Source organism: Empidonax traillii, unplaced genomic scaffold, assembly GCF_003031625.1.
Source record: "Empidonax traillii isolate 1590-97213 ecotype Southwest subspecies unplaced genomic scaffold, ASM303162v1 scaffold519:size850040, whole genome shotgun sequence".
NCBI classification, from domain to species: domain Eukaryota; kingdom Metazoa; phylum Chordata; class Aves; order Passeriformes; family Tyrannidae; genus Empidonax; species Empidonax traillii.
Window position 1 is genome coordinate 313147 of NW_020955712.1, and position 24197 is coordinate 337343.

The 24197-nt window shown below is 49.0% G+C and overlaps 1 protein-coding gene across 3 annotated transcripts in view; it reads left to right on the forward strand.

Annotated features, from left to right (window-relative positions):
* The window catches only part of CTIF (cap binding complex dependent translation initiation factor), a 144483-nt gene that overhangs the window by 61224 nt on the left and 59062 nt on the right, over positions 1-24197 (forward strand). For all 3 annotated transcript variants that reach the window (XM_027896878.1, XM_027896879.1, XM_027896880.1), the window contains one exon: positions 17066-17142. In XM_027896878.1, the coding sequence (XP_027752679.1) occupies positions 17066-17142 (77 nt within the window). The remainder of the gene's footprint in view (positions 1-17065; positions 17143-24197) is intronic.

A 24197-nucleotide genomic window follows, 5' to 3' on the forward strand; every position in this document is an offset into this window, starting at 1 on the left:
AGAAAGGAAAAAAAAAAAAATGGTTTATTTTCGTTTGCTTGGGTTACAGCGCCTTTCCCCACCGTCGGGGGGAAGGACTACGTGATGTGCAGCAGGTATTTTGTGAATGGAGCACAACCCTGTGACTCCCCATCGCTTGACCGAAGGGGGAGGCAGGGGAAGGAGAAAGAAAAAAAAAAATAATAAAAACCACCACCCAGTGACTCCATCTGACTCGTTTTGGCTGGAAAACTTTTTCAGCGCCGCGGTTCTTAAGCCAGGAGGAAGCTTTCTTCTGGCCCAAGAACAATAAAGGGGTCAGCAGCCTGATCCTCCCTCCTACACCCTCTTCCTTCCATTGTGAGGGGTCTGTGCAAATATCCCAGGCTGCTTCTGCTGGGGCCTGAGGGACCTGAGCCACACATGTGACATTAAAGAGAGAGAGTCCGTGAACTTAGGAATCCTGCAAAAAGAAAAAAAGAAAAAAAAAAAAAAAAAAAAAAAAAGGAAGAAAGAGAGAACAAAATGAAGTCTCTGAGGGGCTCTATTTCTGGTGTGCTGTTAACACTTGGAGAAGGTACCGATGGGTGTTTCTCATGGTGGGGGGAAATCCGTCCCCTTACCATGTCTAGGTGGCTCCTTCATGGTGCCACGTCAGCATCTTCCCTGCCGTTTGCTCCACAAGTGGCCAGGTCCCCACCGAGGGAGCTGAACCTTTGTGTGCCACCAGCCCTTCAGCTCCTCCATTCCTCAATTTGTCCACGATGGGGAATTTCTGCTTCTCCCATAGGGCTGGTGCACAGCCTGCGTGCTGCAGGTGTAAGGTCTCCAGCAAGGGAGGAGAAGGAGGCACGGCTGCCTGGCACGCTGTGCTCTTTGCAGGGGTTCACCACCACCTGGCAGCACCCAGTTTCTCAAGCCACCACCATTAATGACGTGCCTTCTACTCCTCAGATGCACATCACAGACCAGGAAGGTCTCAGCCAGCAATCCCTGGAGTAAAAGACCTTCGAGAAGTGCTGTGGGGCCACAGCAATGTGCCCGCCAGCCCCATCTGTCATTAGGGCCACCTGCATCTCTCTGGGGAGGAGGCTGTGCACGGATCAGAGGGCTGCTGTGGGTTCTGTGGTGTTTCTGATGAATCCACAGCTCTCCCAGTGGTGATCCTCTTTCCAGGTGGTATCTACCAAGCCAGCTACCGCCTGCCCTCCCGAAGGAGAAGCCAAGTTCAAAGCAATAATCCACATCACACGCTGAAGATCTGATGCATTCCCCAGAGGGAGAGTGTGTGATGCTCATCAAGTTGTAGGAACCCACCTTTTTCTTTTCCTAACATGATTAACCAGCTAATAGCATGTGTGACCCTCCTGCCGCCGTGTCCCAGCTCGCTGGACTTTGGCACCAGGCAGTCGCATGAATCACGGTGGTGATTTCGCCGCGAGGCGGTTCCTGTCGTTATTATCTCCTTGCTGTGTCGATAACGCTCTGGTGGCGATGGCCAGGATTTCCTCGCACTACAGAGCTTTCCTGAAGATCAGCCCTGGGAGCAGTGGAGGAAGTAGCCGTTACAAGATTGCTCCTGGCTGCTGAGAATTGGGTGGCCAACTTCAAACGTACGTGCGACCCGACATGATCCAAAGAGCGCGCCGGCAGCTCCTCTTTCCCCTCGTCTGCATCATCAGTGTGGGTGGGTGGAAACTCCTCTTCTTCTTCTTCTTCAGCAAGTGCTCTGGGAGTTGAAGCGAGACCAACACATGGTCATGGAAAACTGTCAGACAGAGCGGAACCCCTAGAAGTGGAGATGGGAGAGAGATGTCCCGTGTCCTGCCCGAAATCCTAAGGGAATGGTGTGGTTATGTCATTGGAGGTTTAGGTTGGATATTAGAAACAGGTTCTTCCCCCCAGAGGGTGGTTGGACACTGAACAGGCTCCCCAGGGCAGAGGGCACAGCACCAAGGCTGCCAGAGCTCCACAAGTGTTTGGATGGTACTCTCAGGCACGTGGTGTGGGGATGGGCCTTTGCAGGGCTGAGGGCTGTGCTTGATGATCCTTGTGGGTCCCTTCCAGCTCAGCATATTCCGTGACTCTGTAATTGTCATGGCCAGGGAGGAATTCAGGGTCTCACCCCCACCCCTCTTGCAGTGCCACAGTTTTGGGACTACACACGCTACAAGGTCTTTTAGCTGAAAGGAAGGCTGCTTTGTAGTTCAGTTTGTAAGTGCTTAGGCAAACAGATTGTTTTTACCTAAACTCTTTTTTTTCCCTTTACAAGTGCCCATGTTTGAAGGTAAAAGCAAGTGAGCTGTGGGTTCTTCTTTCAGCCTTGGTATTATGCTGCTTTTTTCCTGGTGCTCTCTGATCCCTGCACACAATGTCTAGCTTCAGGATTATGGTGGTGCTTCCAAGCAGAGTAATAAATGATTATAACATGGGCTATGCTGACCTTGGTGGAGGGCAGGTGAAGTGTGACAGGTTTCCAATACACAGCTCCTTTGCTGCTGTTCCAAAGAACTAGTGCCCAAGCTGCCCACGGCCAGTGGAGCCGAAAAAACAGAGTACAAGTAGCTCTGAGGGTTGCAAATGTACCTGGGGCTGGGAACCTGCTGTGCCAGAGGTGGAGCTCTGTGACTACTTGACCATCCTGACATTCCTGTCTGAAGGAGAAGAAAGCTGCCCTGTTTGGCTTCTCCTTGCCATGTCTTTTCATGGTGCAATTTGCATACAAGGCAGGACTTGAATTTATTCTGCCAGTCCTCAACTTCTGAGAGCTGTTGATTCAGGAAGGGCAAGGCAGCAGAGCAGCAGCTGGTGGCTGTGCTCTTCTGGGAGGTCTAAGGTAGCTTCCCTGAGATGAGGCCCAAAAGGGTCAAAATGAAAGGCGTTGTGGCAATGCAGAGGTGTTTCTGCATGTGTTGCATTGGAAATGGATCATTTGGTGATCACCTAGAGTGGTTTGCAGTTTGGATGGAGTAATCCAGGCATCTTTCACAGGTGCTTTGCCAAAGGCGCTTGGTTATTTGCTGTGTTTAACCCAGGTGGGTCAGTGGTCAATGCCCTGGTGTAAAGGACTGACTGTTCAGGAGCAGAGGGTAAGTGGAGCAGAGGATTGTTAGAAGTGAATTGGATGGGGACAGGCAAGGAGTGGGAGTGGGACTTTATGATGTTCCATTAGCCCACTGTCAAGTCTAGGCAAGTTGCTGCTCCTTGCTGAGAGGAGTCCTGTATGTGAAGAAATGAACAGAACATCTCCATCTTTCTGTCCAGGTTTCTCATGATCTGCTTGTCTGTTTTGTCCATGTCTTCCAAGACTTGCCTGTAATGCCTGTTTGGAGGGGTTGCCTCCGTGCCAAGAGGGCTTTCCCTCTGCCAGACCTTCCCAGGTGTGGGGAGGTCCCTAGCATGGGTAGATGCAATTGAAATAAAGTTTAAAAGCCCATAAAAGGGCATAGGAAAACAACAAAAAAAACCCCTACCAAACCAACCAAACAAACCAAAACAAAAACGTAAAACAAACAAAACCCAAGCAAAAATGAAAACAAAACAAAACAAACAAAACCAGTCCTGTAGGTTTCCTTCTTCTTCTACCAGGAGCATCCACCGAATGACTTTTCAGACCTTAACACGTGCAGAGAGACACATCCAGGGGGCAGGTCCAAGTCCAAGGGGGGCTCCTGCCCTGGGAGATGAAGCCTGGGGTAGCTGGGAGTTTCTGATGGAGCTGTAAGGAGTGTCTCTGGGCTGGGAGTTGTGTACAGTAGGAGCAGTCATCAACCTCATCTTACGTGCGCCTTGTCTCACTGGTTCGGATCGCTTCCCCCGTGGAAACCATCAAGAATTTCCGTTATTTCCTTTCCTGAGGCTTTGTTTGGGTGGGGATTTCTGGAAGGTATTTCACAGGCAGGTATAATTAAAGAAAGACATGCTTTGCCTGGAGGCTTGACAAGGCTTCTTTAAAGCCAGGCCTTCAGCGTGGTGGCAAAACAGAAACCGTTTGTTGCCTGGCCTGATGGAGGGGAGGTTGGGGAAAAGGGGGAGCTAATCAGCTGGGAATCATCCCAGTTAAACGCTGCACACCAGGGTTAAGGCCCTTATCCAGCAAATCCTTGAAATATGTGCTTAATTTTAAGTCCCCCTGACTTCAATCTGTTTACTCTTGTGCTTAACTTTAAGCATGTGCCTAAGTGCTTGGCTGGCTGCGGTCCAAGGCAAATAGTAGACTTAGGAGCAGATTCCCATAAAGTAAATGCTTTGCTGGACTGAAGTTCCGTGGGACAGTGGGTGTCCTAGCAGGTCTGGGGTGGTGGAGGGGGACAGTGCTGTGTATTCCAGCTTGGCCAAGTGATTCAGCACTGGGTACCACAGACCTGGGGCTGTGCATCCAAACGGTGTGGTCTCTAAACAGGCACCTGAATTTCAGCGTCTGTATTTCTTCCTTCTGAGGACACCAGCCTCACCTGCAGCCTTCTGTACACCTCGAACAGGCTCTTGGAAAAATATGCCATTTTTTTTTCCCTCTTAATTGAGAGAAAGGAACATGTTAGTGGAGGAAAATAATCTTGATTTTATCATCAGAAAAGGAAGGAGAACAGATTTTATGACCTGACTAATAAATCTTCATAGGAATTTGTTCGGCTGCATTAACACAACAAAAAGGACTCCTGTATTAGCCCAAGCTTTTATAATGGCTTTATCTTCTTCTTTCCTGTTCCAAGCTAATTCCTGAAAGCCTTCTTTTAATCCCCCGTTTTGCTCATCCAGCCTGGACTTCTTAGAATGGCAGTGGGTTTTTTTTTTCTTTATTTTTAATCTACAAATGACAGCGCTTAGAGCTAATAACTGTAGACGTGGCACGCACGAAAATGAAAAGCCACCATCAGAAAAGAAGATCTGTGTTTTCTGAAAACACCAGTACCAGGGGTTAAGGGAAATCTGCAGCTGGAACAAATACAGCACTCGTCTAACTTCCTCAATAACTCTGCCGGGGGAGCGGGCAGTTGCCAGACGAAGGAAGCGTGGTTAGCCATCGAGTCTTTGAATGCAGCTCCATTTCCCCCTCAAACCCATGGAATTTATATTAACCTCCAGCTTTTCTTAGCTGGTGGGAATTTTTTTTTTCCTTTTTTTTTTTTTTTTTTCTTGAGGAAGAGCCTTGCTTTTGTTGCTTTGGTTTGCAGGAGGAGCGGAGGAGACAGTTCTGCTCCTCGTGCCGCGCTCCTGCTGGCGCAAGGCCATGGATGTTAAATGAATAATTTCTGGCAGTGATAAGGAGAGAAAGGCTGAGGCTGCCAAGCACAGAGTTGCAGACATTTGATGACTTATTTTTGGGAAGGGCAGGCTTGAGAGATCCCGGCCTGCTGGATTGTCTCTGGTCCCAGCAGAGATGCACGGAGGGGGAAGGATCCCGTGTGCCTTTAGCATCTCGTGCATGGGTGCTTATGAAGTGGGCAAAGAGCAATATCATAGAATCATAAAATGTTTTGGGTTGGAAGGAACCTTAAAGTTCATCTTGTTCCAACCCCCTGCCATGGGTAGGGGCACCCTCCACTAGACCAGGTTGATCCAAGCCCCATCCAACCTGGCCTTGGACACTTCCAGGGATCCAGGGGCAGCCACAGCTTCTCTGGGCAACCTGTGCCAGGGCCTGCCCACCCTCACAGGGAAGAATTTCTTTCTAATCTAATCTAATCTAATCTAATCTTGATCTACCCTCCTTCATCTGTATGAGAATGCCAGCGAGGATATCTAAAACCACTTCCAGTGAGATACTTGTCTGCCTAATTTAAGGCCACAGGAGAGCTATCCAGGTGAGTGTGGAGTGTATCTTTTGCAACCTGGGTCTGCTGTAGGGTCCCTGTGTGACTTCAAAGCCTCTGGGAAGGCACAGTGCCTGTGGGAGGTTTATGGGTGTGGTGCTGATGGTGATGGGCAGGAGTCCTGGTCAGAGAAGGGAGCCAGCTGAACGGACATAGGGGATGTGCTGGTTGCCAGAATTACCGTCTCTCTGGTAAGAAGCAGTTTGATGTCCACTTCCAAGTTGCTCATCGCACAGGGCATCTCCAGTTTTCCTGTTGTGCCCCTTTCTGCTCATTGCCCATGCTGGTCCTGATGGCCACTATCTCAGACCCTCTCCAGCTTCTGGAGCTAAGCCTGTCATACAAGCCCAGTCCTGCCAGTTAGGAGGGCATCAAGTAGATTAGAAAGCAGCTGAAAAAGCTGTGATGACGCAAGACATCCCAGTAAGCAAGGTCTCTAGTGTTGGTCAGTTAACACATGAAAATATGTCCAGGAGCTGTGTTGTTTTGTTGAGTTTTGATGCTGATTCTTAGGGAATTGTCGAATTGTTTAGGTTGGAAAAGAGTTCTAAGATCATCAGATCTTACTGTTAGCCCGTGTTTGCCAAGCCTACCACTAAACTACGTCCCCAAGTGCCACGTCTACAAATCTTTTAAATCTCTCTAGGGATGGTGACTCCACCACTGCCCTGCGAGCCTGTGCCAGGGCCTGACAGCCTTTTTCTGTGAAGAAATTTTTCCCAATATCCAATCTCAGTCTAATCTTTCTCGTCCCTGCTTGGTTCTGATGAAACACCTGAAGGTGTGTCCTCATAACCAATGGGAAATTAATGGAAGAGACTTCCCCCAGCACCTGGCAGTCAGTACAAAAGCAGCTGTAACTTAGCTTTCTGTGGCAGGAAAGCTGATGTTTGAACGATGCCAGTGTCTTTGGAGTTGTCATGGCTGAGGTTCAACCTTTTTCGAGGTGCAGGAGAACGGTCATGGTCATCTTGCTGCCTGTCCCATAGCAACTTTTGAATAGAAAAGAGTTTTTCAGGACTTTATTTTGTGTGTGTGTGTGTGGTGGAGATGCCAGATCCATTTCCAGATGCCACATTTGTAAAACAGCTACAAACATGCTTTTCTTACTCATCCTCGTTTTACTGTTCAAAGTAGCCTGTGGCTCTCAGAGGTCTGCGAAATATCAGTGAAAAACCACCAGCATAATTAATTTATGATGTGGTATTATTGATACTCTGTGGCAAGTGCTTCATGTTTTCCCTGCTTTTCCCTGCATTAAAACCCATTACAGCAGCAGCGAATCTTAGACCCTGGAAGCATAAAAGGAAAATCCTGTGAGGGATCAGAAGGACACCCAAGACGCAGTTTCTTCTACCCAGGTGCAAACTGACAAGGAGAAAGTCAAACCCTTGTGTTGCACAGCCCACACTCCCATGAAGGAATGGGGTTTTTCAAAGGGGAGAAGAAGGCTTTTATAGGATTTGCATGTTGGGGTATTTTCCAAGCTGGGGTGGCTGAGATGTGGGATCATTGCTTACTCTCTCTGGGCTGAACTAGACTAAGCAGTGACTTCAGAGAGGGGAAAAGACATCTCTTTGTGGTGTAATCCTGGGGAAAGTGCATTGGCTCCATCTTCTACCGACTGCAAACAGGAATATCTGTTGTGGGAAAATGTTTCCAGCACAGTGCAAGAGACTTGGAGAAGGAAAGGACCACGCTTCAGCCATGGAGGCCTCTGAGAATGGTCCACTGGTGGCACCAATGGTGCCACCACCATGACCCTGTTCAAGCTGATGCCAAAATTCCTGTTTACTTTGGTAGAGCAGTGCATGGATCACAGTGTTATGGATAATGGCAAAAAATGCTCATTGAATTATTAACTATTGCCTGAGATCTTAGGGTGTTGGAAAAGTTCACGCTCTTGGATGGCTTCCAAGGGGAAGTGCCAAGGGCTCAGCAGTGAGCAAGTTCCCTGGATCTACCAGATGTTTTTAAAAAAGGCAAGCCACCTCTCGTGTGTAAAGCTGTGAAGTTGTCACTCTGTAAATAAAGGGTTTTCGTTGCTGTTGCACTGCTGTCCTGAATCCTGGGAGCTTGGATGATCTGAAGTTCCTACAGGATGAAACCCCAGTCCACCCACAAGAAGCTTTTTGAAGGCCTGGTTCTGGGGCATTGAACAGATGGACGTGGAAAACACAGTATTTTGTTAACAGTAAGGGTTAAATGAAAATATGTTTGGGTACAGCCCTTATCACCTGCCAGGAGTGATGCTGAGGTTCGAGCACAGCTGGCCAGAGGAGGCTGTGCCAACACTGGGGATTGCACAGAGATTCAACAGCTTAGAGGTGACCTGGGCTCTGGTCCCAAACTCCCTGGGATCTGTTTGTAGGTCGCCTTAAAAACTGATCAAGGAGGTCCCTGTTCTACCTGCAGGTCTTTTCCTCACGACACCAACCACCACCAAGGAACAGTGGGGTGGTGCTGAGGGTGGATAGGGATGGAAGGAACCTCTCGCCATCCCACCTACCTGCTTCATCCCTGCTGGAGAGCCGTGGTCAAGCAGCACATCCAGCTGCGCAAATGAGGGTGGTAGGCTTTGAAGGGGACAAGGTACCAGGAAGAAACAGACTGGGGAGGGTGAAAAATGTAGAGGAAAAGCGTATTTTAAAGAAATGTGAGGTCCCAGAGGGACTGAAATAGCTCTAGTTATAAATATTCCCATAGCAACCTCATAACACTTCTAAGTCCCCGCTAAAGCAGTTCCTCCCTCACCCCCAAACCAGAGCAAGCCAAGGAAAATGTAGGAAAAGCTTTTCAGAGTAGAACAGCCCTTTCTCAGGATGAGCTTGGGTTACCTGGACAAACTGCAAACCAAACAGCCTGTCTGGTGCCTCTTGGTCTCAAGTGATATAAGCAGTATTTACTCCCAATAGGAGTTGAAAAAGGCTCCCTTTTCCAGAGAAAAGCAAGCCCAGGTCATCAGCCCGATTTATTTTAGTGATTCTTTAAATATTCTGCATTTAGGGACTCCAAGCAATGGTGTGGTTATGTCTATACTTACTGGATAAATGTATTTATTTATGGATGGGATGCTTTACTGCTGACAGTACAGTTTGTTTTTGAGCCTGACCAGGGTAGAGGAAACACATACAAATAAACAATAAACCTAAACAACACTAAAATAACATCAGTTAAAACAATTAGAGTTACTTCCACTTCGCAAAGTATTGTTCCCATTTTGCTATAACATGGGAAAAAAACTCCGTTTCCTAAGTCAGCCTGTAGCTGATTTGGGATTTGCGGATTCTGGTAACAAAAGGGGATTTCTTTTGTCTGTTATTTATACTCTTCCTATGGCACCGTGTGTCCGTGTTGGAGTGTCTGGAGCACCCTGTCTCAGTGCAGCAGTGTCTCCAGCCCGTCCCCCTCTCCGTGGCTTAGCGGGGCCTTGGTGGCACTGCTTGGGCTTTTCCTCCTGCCCGTCCTGGTTGTGCTGATGTGTGTACGTGTGTGCTTGGCAGAGGTAGTTCCTCCTAGGAGACTTTGCCCTGCTTTTTAAAGTTTTATTATCTCTGAGTTATGTATAATTCAGGAGCTTAGGGGCCGAGAGTTAAAAATAGACCCCGGAAAACTCACTGTGAGTAATCAGCAGAAGGCGTTGAGGAGGGTTCAGGTTATGTTTCACTTGGGATGCTTTGCCTAATTATTCTAATGCTTTAATTGCATTTGCATCCTTCACCCCGCACAGGGAGTTTCATGCTGGGTTGTTCTGCCATTCTCTGAGTCTTCTGTGTCATCCCAGAGCTGGCTGCAGAGGGACGAGGTGGGACAGCTTAGCTGCTACCAAGTGTTTAAGTGCCATTTTCAATGCTGCCTTCTCTCTAGCTGCGTGTCTGCTCTCTGCCAGGAGCCAGTAAAAACACCAAGGAGAGGTGATGGGAAAACAAGGATCTAAATGATACTTTTTTGGGGTCTGGGACTGCTTGTGTAGAGTCTGAAATTCATGAAAACACCCATCGTTCTGTGAGAGGGACAGCATTAACACTGAGCAAGTGGGAATCTAGGAGGTTGTGTCCTTGGGGCAATGTGGGAGGGGGAAGCCCTCTAGGGAATAGGGGGCATGTTTTTAATGATAACTAGAGAGTGATTTTTAGCTGTGACAGTCCTGATCACAGCCACAGCTGTCTCTTCTCTGTGCTCCTACCTTTTTTTTTTTGGGATGGGTAGAAAGTCCCCTTTAAGGTGCTCAGGTGTGAGGCAGGTGTGCTGCAGCTACGTGCTCAACCTTTGATGGAAGTCTGTGATTCATGGGGTACTCCCCAAAGATGCAGTTAATCAGGAAATCCTCCAAACCAGGACATCTCCCATGGAATGACTTAGAATCATAGAATGTCCTGTGTTGGAAGGGACCCAGAATGATCACTGGCCCTGCACAGGACACCCCAACAATCCCACCCTGTGCCTGAACGCATTGTCCAAATGGTCCTTGAACTCCTCTTTGAGGAATGTTGCATGATTCATCAGGCAAGCACATCCTACTGTCGAGGTCCCTTCTCCACCACGGGACTTGTTGGATCAGTGGTGGCAAAGCTGGGAGAGTTTTGCTTGTTTTCCTGCTCCTGGGTGGCTGGAAATTAGTTCCTTTTTGTCATCCCTATAGTTTGATTTAGCCCTGGCTCCAGTGACTGAGAATAAAGTGTCCTCAAAGGTTGTGGGACCCATGTGGGCTGTGTTGTGGGTGAGGAAGGATGGAAGAGCCACAACCATCAAGTGTTGTAAGGATTTACCTGCCCTCTATCTTGTGTGGGAAGTATTTTGTAAAATTGTTGGGTTTTTTCTATTCCATGGATGTTGAGCACCAACTGCTTCCTTATTCAGAAGCAATTCTTATTGTAAGCCCCTTCCAGGAAAAAATGAATAGCTTGCAATTTGAAGGAAAAGATTTATCACTTAACATTTTTGCAGAAAGGAAATAATTTCTGTGTGGCTTCCTGACAGTGTTTGGTGTCCTTCCGTGGCCTCCAGACCAGGTCAAGGCTTTGGTTTGTGCCTCAGCTCCCTCCTTTCAAGAGGTAAAAAATTCCCCTTGTGTGAGAGAGGAGAGTCCCCTCGTGTGACGGACCACAGAGCCGTGGGAATTCCTGGAAGGGGAAGAGGCAAGCGGCCTCTGAGGAGATAGCTCTGCTGGAAGTGCCCACAGGACTTACAGATGTTGGTATATCATTGAATCACAGAATTACAGAAAGGTTTGGTTTGGAAGGGACCTTAAAGCCCATCACTTTCCAATGCCCCTGCCACGGGCAGGGACATCTTCCGCTAGAATCACCCCCACTGGAAATGCTGGCCTTGGGTGGGTAGAGGTGATGGGGATGCTACTGGTGTGGAGGAGTAATTCATGTGCAATGGCATACCTGGGATGGTTGTACTGGATATTGGCACATCCAACCCCACAGGCACCAGGATTATGGGACTGGTACACACATTCAACTTTAATGCAAGTTAAATATATCCGCAGCTCTGTGCTCTCCCAGACTTTCCTGCTATGGATAATCCATCCTAGAGGCAGATGAAAGCCTTATCATGGGGTGTTGCATTTCACTGGGTTGGTTTCTGCTGATCATGTCTGGAATTACAATATATTTATCTTTTTATGCTCCCTCCAACCTTGGTATTGCTGTTGTTGCCTTTGCAGAGGCAGATGGGGCGTCTTCGGGGCTGCCGAAGCCCCACCTCACCCTTCCCACTCCCCCAGAAAAATAAATCCCACCCTGAACTTTGTGTGCCATAAAACCCAGCGAAACTCCCAGCTCCTACCTCAGGCCTAATAACCTGTTTGTTCGGTTCAGGCCTTCTGCAACCATTTAAGATAAGCAAAGGGCGGATGTTTCTTGAGGGCACAAAAGGCTCTTCAGATAAACCTCCTGCGGACTGATCCTGTGGTATGGTCGGATCATTTCTCTTCCTTTTCTCCTCAGCAGAGCATTGTTTTTTCCCATCAGTCCAGTTGTTTTTCTCACACTCAGGGTTTCATTCAGTGTTGGTGTTTCCAATTCAGGCGTCTTCACCTGCTTGCCATCACAGCCTAGGAATGTTTATGCAAGGGACTGAATAAGTTGGTGTGAGTGAAGACAGTTGCTTTCTGGGGTGTTTCACATGTGAAAGTCAGGCTATGTTAGACATGAAGACCATGGGGATGAAGCAATGAACCTAAACCTCTAGTGGCCTCTGGAGTCTTTGTGAAAGTTCATCCACCTCAGGCAGCTGTTGAACTTCAGAAGTGGAGAAGGAGGGAGGGTGCAGATTGGTCCCAGATGGGACCCTCCCTTCTGTAAGGCAGTTGTTGTCAGACGCCAAAGGAGTTGCTGTGATTTGCTGCCTCAGGGTGGTCATGGAAGAACCAGGGGCAGAAACCTCCCCTGCCTCATTCCTGCTTATCTCCCTGTGGTTTGGGAATGTTCATGGATGAGAGGCTTGATGTGCCCCAGCCATATGTGCTGTCACTGAGACCCCCCGTGCTCAGGGCTGATCCTACAGCGTGGGCAGCAAGGGAAGGGGGGATTCTGCCCCTCTGCCCCCTCAGGTGAGACCCCCTTGCAGAGCTGCCTCCAGCCCTGGGAACAACAGCACAGGGACGTGGAGCTGCTGGAGAGAGCCCAGAGGAGGCCACGGAGATGCTGCCAGGGCTGGAGCCCCTCTGCTCTGGAGCCAGGCTGGGAGAGCTGGGGGGGTTCACCTGAAGAAGAGAAGGCTCCAGGGAGACCTGAGAGCCCCTGGCAGGGCCTAAAGGGGCTCCAGGAGAGCTGGAGAGGGACTGGGGACAAGGCATGGAGGGACAGGACAAGGGGAATGGCTTCCCAGTGCCAGAGGGCAGGGTTAGATGGGATAGTGGGAATTCCTATCTGTGAGGGTGGTGAGGCCCTGGCACACGTTTTCCAGAGAAGCTGTGGCTGCCCCATCCATGGCAGGGATAGTGGAACTAGATGGTCTTTAAGGTCCCTTCCAACCTAAATCATTCTAGGATTCTACCAATTTACCATCACCTGTAGGAGGCAAAGCTGGTGCCTTGCTCCATCTTCTTCAGATGCTGCTGCTGCAAAGGAGGCATGAGAAGAATGATAGCAAAGCTCTTTCTTTTAGCAGGGTAGCACTAAAGCCAACCATTTCCCTCCTTTGTTCTTGCCCCTCTTCCTCGTGTCACTCCCAAGCCAGTATCCTGCAGGTTACTGGGTTGAGATGTGGGGTGGGATCAGCAGAGAGTTGTTGCTGGGGAGGAGCAGGTATCCATGGAGGAAGAGGTGGAGGTTCTTGGGTTGCTGCAGATTGCCAGTGAGATTGTGAAAGCTTTTTTTATTTGTTCTTTCATTAAAATTTGATGTAAATGGGTCTGGGGCAGCGGAGAGGAGGCTGCCAGCTTTCTGGATTCCCACAGATGGGTGGACAGGGATGAAGGACAGACACCTTTATGAGGAAGGTAAAGCACATAAAACCATGCACATGGGCTTCAGATCTGCTCCCTCTGACCTCTGTTTGCAGCAATTCCGGTAGGTGACAGAGTTCCCTTGGTGTGTGCCAGCTGGCCATATGGCGCTCACCTAAGCTTGCCAGATACCACCTTCTCCAAGAGTTGCTTCCCCCAGAAGATCTAACAGTGTGTGTGCACATCACAGCATAGCTATCTCTTGAGAACAGGCCCGGGGAGCAGACCATTCCTGAACAACCCTTCTTTTCCAGAGCTTTTGGCCTTTCTTGTTGTAGCATGTATGTTTATGATTTAAATTGGAACCTACACGCATTAGAAGTCCCGTGGGCTTCTCAGGTTCTGCTCCAAGCTTCCCACCGTGTAAACCACAGAGTGTTTAGCTCCAAAGCTGAAAATTACCCCTGTTAGCAATCATTCCTGTGACCATGGGCTGCTTGCACTCTGCTTTTCCCACACCCCTCACTTCCAGAACAAGCAGCTCTGAAAAATTGTTTTGTTACCTTCTCCAACCACCTGCTAATAAATACCGAAGTAAAACCCATGTGGGAAAGGGACCAAATGTGACTTTGCTGCACACTGAGGAGCTGAAAACCTGCCTGTGAAAACGCTGAGCACCTCAAGTTTGATGGTGGCTGTTACCCAAGTAGGATCAAAAACTGTCTGTCTTGTGTGGGTCTTCTCACAGACCCATTGCAGAGCAGAGGGTGGTTTTCTCCCTCGAGAGACTTTTCCTTTGGGGAAATGTTCAGAGATTTTGGCTTCTTGAGGAATATGTAAGGCTGAAAGGTGCGTTTCAGACCCACGCTGTCCTCAGAGAGCTGGCTCTACTGAAGGCACTTCCACTGCTGTCCTGCACAACCCATGGTGGGAAGCAGCCTCGAGACGAAAGCCAAAGCTCTCACCATTCCCTTGAGATCCGGGCCTGTCCCCACCCACCCATCACCTTTGGTCTTCTCTGGCCGCTCCGCCCTCCTTACAAGTTGCTGATATTTCCTTTTACATCAGCTCGCTGCGCAAAAAAAAAAGTCAACTTTTCTGCCTTCCAAATTTAGCTCTGTTTAGGCACCAAAATAGACAAGAGTAGGGATCGGTGACTGTTTTTTTCCAAAACATTGTCTCATGACTAGGACTAAGGAAGGGAACCGCTCGGCCGGAGAAGGGAGATGTTTGATTTTCCAAACGGGGACACGAAGTTCTCCTGTGTTCAGGCACAGGCAGTGTCCAGGAGTGCTCCTTGGATTAGGAGCTTTATTCCCATGGAGCTAATTCGTCTTTCATCCCGTTGACATCACCTGCTGGTGGGTAGAGGTCTGAGGAAGCGTGGGGATTCTCTGCAAAGGAGCACATGTGGGAATGCACCACTGTACACACGGCTTCTGGTTGGAAAGGGCAGAGACTTTAATGAGGGCTTCGGAAATTGGTCCTTATGTTCTGCGGAGATAGTTTCATTTTTCCAAGGTGATTGTATTTGCACGTGTGTCTGCAGTGAAGCTTAAATCCTTAAAAACACGCCAAGCTTCAGCCTCCTGTGGTAATATAGCATTAGAAACAGCCTCGCTGATTATTGTACTATTTTTAGCCTCATTTCCTAAACTATGTGGCTGATGTGATTGGGCTGTGTGTGCCTACTCCTCCCCTTCCTTTTCTCCTTGACTTTGGTATCCATTGGCCAACTCCAAGTAATTTTTCACGGGAACAGAGGTCTCGGTGATATTAAGCCCCTCCTGTACATTTAGTGAAGTTGAATGATTGGGAAAATAGGTGATGAGGAAGGAAGACTCAAACCACAGCCCTCAATTATAAATGTGAGCAACCTGGTCTGGTGGAAGTTCTCCCCCCCTATGGTGGGGGAGTTTGGGACTGCATGATCTCTGATGTTCCTTCCAACCCAAACCATTCTAGGATTCTAAGCTATTATAGAATCCTAGAATATGCTGAGTTGGAAGGGACCCACAAGGATCATCAAGTCCAACTCCTGGCCCTGCGCAGGGCAGCCCCAACAGTCCCACCATGTGCTTCACCACTAGACCCTTCACCATTGTCACAGCCCTGCTTCAGACATTTTCTCATAGCTTTGTATTTTGGCTTGGTGGGTTCTGTATTGCCTGAAGTCTTGAGGAGCAAAGGCACTCCAAAGGGGAAGGCTCCAGCTGCCATGGGAGCTGTAGGGTTGCTGCAGTGGCAGTTTCTCCAGGCTTTTTGCAGATGGTCAGGACGGATGGTCACAATAAACCCTGATGGTCTTCTGACTCAGTGGTGCCTCTCAGACCTGCATGCCTAAGCTCATTATCACCCCCAGCAACCTTTCTCCTTAAATTACATCTTCCACCAGAGAAACTCAAAATATTATTATCTCAGTAACCACTACAAAAATGAACTGTAATTTTTAAAGGCTCTTCATGCGAAAGAGAAAGGGACTTTTTTTTGAACTCGACGTGTTGTGTTGTCATGCCAGTGTCACAAACCTGCTGCTCAATGAGATGCATCCCCACCCAGCCCTTGCCTTTGCCCAGGCTGCTCCCTCAAGGCCCCTCATGTGTGGTGATTCACCAGCAGCGGCTGGAGCTCCAGGCTGAGATAGATTGCGATGGAAATAAAAGGAGCGACTTTTACGGGGTTTTACTGCCAGCTGGGGAAGTACAATACTGCATAAATAAAATTCATTGTGGTTATGACAGCTCTGTGGTCCCTGGAAGATAAATAATACTTTGCACTTATGCAGGGCCTTTCATCCAGGAACCTCAGAGCTCTTTGCGAGCATTAACAAAGCCTCATCATGCCCATAGTTGGATGGCAAACACAGCATCCCCCTTATCAGATGAACGTAGCACGTCAGAGTCGGTACCTTCAGTGGAAAGAGGACACTGGAAAGACAGCAGCTGGAGTTACACACAGCTCTTCCACTGCCTTGGCTTAGAATCAGAATCCTAGAATGATCTGTATTGGACGGGTCCTTAAAGACCATCTCATTCCAACCCCTCTGCCATGGGCAGGGACACCTTCCACTAGACCAGGTTATTCAGAGCCCCCTCTAGCATTGCCTTGAACACTTCCAGGGATAGGGAGTCCACAGCCACTCTGGGCAACCTGTGCCAGGGCCTCACCACCCTTATAGTAAAGAATATCTTCCTAATTCCTGGTAAAGAATTTCTTCCTATTAGCTAATCCAAATCTGTCTTCCTTCAGCCTGGGCTTGGGCACATCGCTTAACATCCTTGTCATCTCAGTTTTTTCCAGTAAGGTGGATGCCTCCTGTCCTTTCCCACAGGGTTGACTCGTTCATGGTGGGCAGGCTCGGGAGGGTGCTCGTGTCATGGTTGTTCCCTTCCTAATGGCACAAGAGCACAGACCTGCCAGCTGTGGCTCCTCTGGGCTTCAAACCCAAAAGGATACTGAGACACACGTTTTTACAGCTGGGTTTTGGATAAATATGCAAAGGAAACATCCCAGGAAAAGTGGGTGGCTTGGGTGGACCAGAGTTGTGTGTGAAGTAGGTGAATTCCCTGTCAGTGGTGTCTACTTGGATTTGTACGTACATGATCCAGTTATTTGCCCCATGTGGTTTCTCCCATACAGAAACTGCAGATGACTTCGTTCACTGCTCCTTGAGGGCCCTGAGAGGGTGCAACAAGTCTGGGTTTTCCAGACCTTGCTTTTGTATGGCCTGGGATGTTGCAAGGATGTTTGGATGGGAACCGTTCCTTTTACCATGCTCACAGCTGGGTGCACAGCTCTGTCCAGCTCTGACCACTTCCATGTCAGTGCCTCCTGTGTCTTGGAGCTGATTGCTGCTTTCCCTTCTGTTTTACAGGGATACCATCCATTGCCTCATGAAGCTGAAATCGCACACACCAAAAAGCTGTTCAGAAGGAGGAGAAACGACCGGAGGTAGGTGAAACCTCTTTAATGTTTTTTTAAGTCTTTTCTTCTTCATGCGCCTTCCTGCACTGTCTCGTGGACTGTCTTGGGACTGGGTTGCTGTTGAGCAGCTGTCAGCACTGGATTAATATATAAACCCTTATTTGAGCACTGGCATCCTGAAGACACAGTCTGTCCATCCTTCTGATTTGTCTTTTAAATCTGGAATATGTCCTGTGTTGCTCCAGGAGTATCTTAAGGACCTTCTCTTCCCCCTTGTAGTTATTCCAACACAGCCAGATCTCCCCACTTGCAATAGGCATCTGGCAAGCTATTATCTGGCAAAGCTTGAGTCCTTGGGCTTTGCTTCCTCTTTTTTCTATTGAAAAGCAAAATTTGCTGAGTTTCAGGGTTGCCTGAAAAGTGGGTATGGTTTTAAGAGGGGGTTGCGGTGAACCTCAGTTGTCTGTCTGTGGGAAGGAGGGGATGTTCTAAACAGGCAGCTGAATTCCTGTGGCACTGGTAATTTCAATCCATGGAGTTAATTTAATTAGATATTTAATTATGTAAAATGCATATTTAATTATTTAAGGGCATCTAGAGTCCTTGATAGGAATCGTGACTATGGTTAAATGTGAAAATAATAATCAAGGAACAAGGGAGGTGGTTACTACCTGCAACTTAATTTCTGCTGACTTTTTCTGCTGTGGCTGAGACAACACGTCCAGGGTAATAAAGCATTGCTAAAACCGTGAGTTTGCAAGGCGATTCAACAGGAGGAGAAGTGGCCAATGTTTCCTCCGAGAATGAGCTTCAATCCGTGCCTGAGGTGTCACAGGGAGGGATTTTCAGTGAAGTCCTGAAGATACCTAATAGCAGTTGGAGTGTGTCCTCAGGTTGCCCTATTGCATCTCAGAGCAGCCACGGTGCAGTTAACTCTATGCATGGTTTGGTTTTCCAAAATTTTACCAAGTGACCAAAAAAAACCCAGCTGAATAGAGTTTTCTTAGGCATACTAGAAACATTCTTCTGTGGGGCAGGGCGGTTCACGGGCAGGAAACTGTGTGTCCTCTTCTCCTTGGGGCTCCCTCCTTTTCTCTTGTACACAATTTAAAAGACAATTCCATTTTGTGATTTGGGGGAGGTGGAGGGAAGGCCTCATTTCGTCTGGGTTGCAGCCCTGTGACCACCAAAACATGGTTAAAATCAAGCTGAGGTCTGCTGTGTTACGAGAGTGGGTTTGCTTGCCAAGAGTGGGTTTACTTGAAGCACTGGGCTGGGTTCCCTGAAAATCCCAGTGGAGGCTGGAGCATCCTGCCATCCAAAGAGTGCATGATGCTTTGGGAGAGGAGACCTTCAGAGCCACGTGGTCTCCTGCCTGAAGTCCCACGGCCAAAGCTGCAGCGAACCACAGAACTGCGTGTTGGTTCTTCCCTCCCGTCCGAAAAACCAGCCGCTTGTAGGGGTGACTCCAGGTGTGCACTTCTGTTCCTCTTTCTTTCTGGTCCCTTCAGGTAAAAACCATCAGCAGACAAAAGCATTCAGCCCCCCCGGGGCGCCCCTGCCTCTTGCACAGATGGCAATGAGGGATAGCAAAAGAAACTGCCTTGGGCTGGGGTTGGAAGATGACGGGGTGAGATACAGCCCAGATCAGGTAGCGCTGGGATGATATCCCGGGATGGGAGGAAAAAGGTCTTAAAACCCAACTAATCCAGCATCATTCTGGAGGAGACACGGGGTCATTTCAGCCCTCAGCAGCCAAAAATGAAACAAAATGGAAAGAACATGCAGTAATCAATGCTTAGACAGAAAAACGTATTTATTTTAATTCCAAAAAGTGAGAAGCCTGTGAAGAGGAAACTGGAGTGAAAAAGCAGTCTTTTAAATAAGGCACAGTCGAGGTGTCAGCCCCCAGTTTGACCCCTGCTCAGTGCACAGGTCCAGCTGGCCTCACCTGGCTGTAGATGGCCTTCAAGTTGGCTGGATCTTCATACGGGACAGCTATTGTAAAAAAGCTGATAAAGCACATTAGTACCCAGAAATCTGCCTGTTTTTTTCCAGCAGGTCTTACAAATTATACCAATTCCCTCCCAGAGCGTGTGAGGCCTTCCCTCTCCTCTCTGACAGTGACATTCAGAAGGGGACACATCTTGGACCAGTGAAGCACCTTTTGTTCCTCGTGCTGATGTCCGGCCCTGCTATAAATAGCCCCTGTCCCTGCTTCCCTCGCGTCACCTTTCCTCGGGAAATGCTGTCACTGCGCTGTGGAGGAGCACAGCTCACCTACCCTGAGGTCTCTGTCGTGCACCTTTCCCTCCCCTGCGGGGAAGCAACCCCGTGGGCACGCAGCCATAGCTCACTCCTTGCGTGTGTGAGGCTTTTACCTTCCACAAGTCTTTTTTTTTTCCCGGAGAAGCTGTGGATGCCGCATCCCTGGAAGGGTTCCAGGTCAGGTTGGATGGAGCCCCCTGAGCAACCTGGTCTGGTGGAAGGTGTCCCTGCTTATGGCAGGGAGTGGAACTGGATGGTTTTAAAAGGTCCCTTCCAGCCCAAACCAAACTGGGATTCAATTTTTCCATGGATGCCTGCCTCAGTTGTTGCGTAAGAGTGGGATGAAGAGGGAATTAGGTGTTATTTAAAAAACCTGGATGCATTTTCCATGAGAGCAATCAGCATCAGAGCACCATCTGATGGAGGGTTTGGTTGCACAGGGTTTTGTAAAAGCTTACAGGAGGTGGTGAGGTCCTTACTGCAAAGAGCTTATAGTCAGGGCAGGAGATCAGGGAGAGGTGCTGCCCTCCCCACCTCTCCTGGCAGAAATCCCACACCTGGTGCGTTCTCTGTTGGCTTAGAGTCATAAGGTGTGACTGCCATCTCCTGATAAGGGTGATGGAGGGCATCACCACTTGCTGGGATCATGGAAGGAGAGCAGCAGGGGCATACATGTCCCAAGGCCACTTGGTTTGACCTCCCCTAGGCAACCACCTCTAGGGAAGGTGAGAGTTTTCCTGGATGGTGGTAGGACCTCTCCTGCAAGAAAAAAAAAGTAATCTGGGATATGGGGCACAATAGACCCATTTCTCAGGTCCTCTCCTCTGACCTTTCCCAGCCCAACGCCTCCCCTGTTAGCAGAGCACAAGCTGTGCTGGGATGTGGTCTCCTTGGGCCACTTAGGGCTTAGCTTGGCTCCTCTTTTCTCAAAAAGTTCCCAAAACCACTATTTCTTAATTATCTGTTGAAGCATTGCAAGACAACTTTGTGTTGCACAGGGTTCCTCCAGTTCCTGTGACATCCCGGTATGATGTGTTTTGGAATGGAGGGTCCAGTTGGGTGTGTCCTTTGTCCTGGAAATGAACAAACAGATAAAAAACATTGCCCAATTTATGTAGGATTTACATGGAATACATGGAGTTGCAACAGGTTAAGATGGGAGTTTGTACCCACGTCCTGGTCTTCTAATTAAAGGTAGTGAAATGGTCCTGAGAAAGGGGGACAGTTTTCCTGAGGACCAGGAAAAGGTTGCTAGGGAAGTCCTAAAAAGTTTGTGCCATCATAATCAATCTTGTGGGACCCAAAAGTCAAATCAGACTGAATACCTTGTGAAAAGAAGTTCCTCAGCAGTGCATGCATACTCTCTGCTACCTCACAGGGCTCTTGGTGGTTCTTGTCTATGGACAAGGATAGGAGAGGATGGCAGAGGGAAGCACAGACCCATGCCTTGGAGACGATGGAGTAAAAACCTAAGAGTTAATCAATCCCCTCTCTGCAAGGGGTATCTGAGTTCCTCTTTTCAGTAGAAAAAGTGGGAATCCTTTGTGCTTCTGCTGTGCAGCTGGTATGTCTGCAGGCTTTGGGGTGATCAGAGCCAATGAGGGGCTGCTCTGCCTGTCCCAGCCAGGCAGGTCATTTTGGGGACCATGACCACCTCAGGTAAAGGGCTGTGACTTGAAGTCACCCTTAACTGTGACTGAGTTTCATGTCATCTCCTCCTTCTCCTGTTGGATGGGATTTTTAGAGGGGTGTTTCTTCACCTGGGAAATCCATCCTTCGTAAAGCCCTTGCATGGGGATCTGAAGTCTGCGTAGGTCCTCCTGGCTCATGCGTGGGGAGAAAGGTTGGGAGCGAAGAGGCTCATCCCATCTCCCTTCAGTGTGTGCCAGATACTTACAGCCTTCAACAACAGGATTACAGAAATGTCCCCCAATTTCCTCTTGCATTGACTGAATTTATTTACTTCCTACTGTCAACTTGGCCTTACACTTAAACGATCAGGAAAAAACAGTCTGCATTACTATTTTTTTTGTGTGTGTTGCTTTCTGGACTTAATTAGATTCAGAGCTGAGGGGAGGCAGAAATATCCTCCTTCCCTGGAGAGCCCCGGGTGGCAGTCGGGGACGGTTTCCTCTTCCTGGAGCGGGAGGGTTGTGTAAGCACCGCTGACCCTCCTGCTCACGCCCACGCCAAAAACTGGGTTATCTGGGGTGAGCACATGGGGTGGGCATCCCTGCCCTGGCTGCCCAGCCAGAGTCTGAGCTGCTGAGAAACCTCCTGGGGCTCATCCCAGCCGAGCCATGTGGCCCTGGCCTGGGTCTTGCACAGAGGTGAGCGTGGTTCTGCACAGAGACAGCCCAAAGGACGGTCATGGCGGGCTCGGGGCCAGGCAGGGAACGTCCCATATCCGTTGGCGGCTCCACTGAGGAGCGTAGGCAAGCTGTGATATATTTCTTTTCCCATTATATTTAATTCTACAGACCCTCAGGGACACTCAACCACCTACAGTGATTAGTTCGACTGATTAAGCTGCTTTTCCTCTTGTGGCAAAGTCCTTTTGTGAAGGGTTTTCAATAGCCACGCTGCTCGGGACATTGTTCCTGTACAATTTCCTTTCAAAACACCATAAAGGGCACTCTACCACTTCACCCTGTTGTAAAACATCACAGGAGTCGGCTTGGCTCAGCTTGCTCCTTCGAGGGCAAGATCTCCTCATTCAGGGAGAAGATACAGGGTCAGGTGGGAGCTGCAGCACCGCATAATGCTGGAGGGAAGTGGAGCCATGAGAAAGGGGGATTTAGGATGAAATGAGATGGACAGCAAAAGTTTGCTGCTTTTTTTTTTTTTTTTCCTTTATATTTGTTAATATGAGGATCCAGAGTCACCCGGGGAAGTTAAGGGTAAATAAACTTGAAGGCTCAGAGAAGGAAATGCTGCTTCACACACATGGGCTGGTTCAGGCAGAGGCTGAGGATGCTCTTGAGATACCCAGGGGTGAAAGGTGCAGGGGGAGAAGGGCTGTTTCTGCTAAAGAAACACGCTGCTGTGAGCAGCAAGCGGATAAAACTGGCCATTTAATTGAGACTGGAAGTCAGAGGAAGGTCTGCCTTGATTGCCACCAAGGGAGAAACAGATGTAGGGAACTGAAGGGAGTTGCAGTGACACAAAGTCCCTTCCTCCCTGTGTTTGTAGTCGCTCACATGCCCTCTCATGAGGCCATTGTGTAGGTCTCTGTGAAGACCTGGTGTCATTTAGATCTGATTAGTCAATCAGCTGCTCTTTGATTGAGGTGATGGTGGAGCAGGGCAGAGATGGCATCAGGAGGGGTCAGAGCAGGAGCCCTTCTGACCCGCAGAGCCACGCTGGCCAGACGTGCTGGCATCGCCCTGCCCCGCTGCCCTTCCTTCCAGGCGTCGAGGAGAGGGCTCTGCCAGGGGTCACAGCACTGGGGCTGCACTCCTGGGAGGAGGTTGCTCAGAACAAAGCCTGCAACAGGCTCCCCACTGAAGGAGCAGTCCTCAAATAATAAAAAGCCGCCTCCTGGCACCCCGTGGGCAAGCGGCTGGTGGAGCTGCTGGGCAGCTCTGCAGCTTCTCGCCAAGAGGGAACCCTTGGAGGTGAGGTCTGGAGGTTCTTTGGCTCCACCAGCACCTTCTGCTGCCTTGGTGCTGTGGCTCGGTGAACAGGACACAGCATGGCAAGGGGTAATGGCTTTAAGCTGACAGAGGGCAGGTTTAAATTAGGTATTAGGAAGAAAGTCCTAGCTGTGAGGGTGGGGAGGCCCTGGCACAGGTTGCCCAGAGAAGCTGTGGCTGCCCTTGGATCCCTGGAAGTGTCCAAGGCCTGGTTGGATGGGGCTTGGAGCAACCTGGGATAGTGGAAGGTGTCCCTGCCCATGGCAGGGAGGTTGGAACGAGCAGTCCAAGGGAAACACCAGTAGCAGTGGGGTGGAGCAGTTGGTATTTATCATCTGTGTTTTGCCTGTCACTCGTGTCTCAAGCTGTGGCGGGGTGAGTAGAGGTTTTCCACCCAGCTGCTCTTGTTTCTGCCATTGTGAGCAGCACCAAGGCCTTACAGGCTTGAGGGTGTCAGTGAAAATATGCCCAGCCATGAGTCACCCCTGAAGGCAGATGGTGCAGCTCCGATCCTGCTGGCAAAACACACTGTGGAAGGCGGTGACGTACTTCCAGCTCCCTTCCTGATGCTAGAAACACCTAAAAGGATTTTACATTTTATATAATGCAGGGAAAACATACTTCTGTAAATATCAGAGACCTCTGTGGCTCAACACTCATGTAAAGAGAGACATGAACTTTTGTGAGTTCAACATGACATGCTCCACATGAGCAGGACTTGAGGATGTGCGTGTCTGTTACCATTCTCCATATCCGCTCGGCCTTCCTTGTGTGCCCAGCTAAAGACAGGGTGCAGAAGGGTTAAAAGATACTCATCTAAGCAAATTTAATCCTTTCCTTTCATTGTTCCTTTTTTTTTAATGCCAGGAGGCAGTGGCAGGAGCGAGCCGGGTGCCTTTCCCAGCTGCAGGGTTGCCACCTCTCTATTGAGAGTGGCTTTGTCATTGCATAAAAACTCTACAGCACAAGACTTTTTATTCCCTATTTTTTCACAGTCTGGGTGACCTCAGTGACCCCTGTCCTGCAGACTAAATTTAACCTGAATTGCCAAGCTGCCAGTAGACTTTATGGCATCAGGAGGCTTTTGCAGGTTGTTTTTCTCCGTCTCTGCAGCTGATTGAAAGACTTTATGTACCACCGGCAAAACATGTTACTGTTATGAAACCTAATAGAAATGTA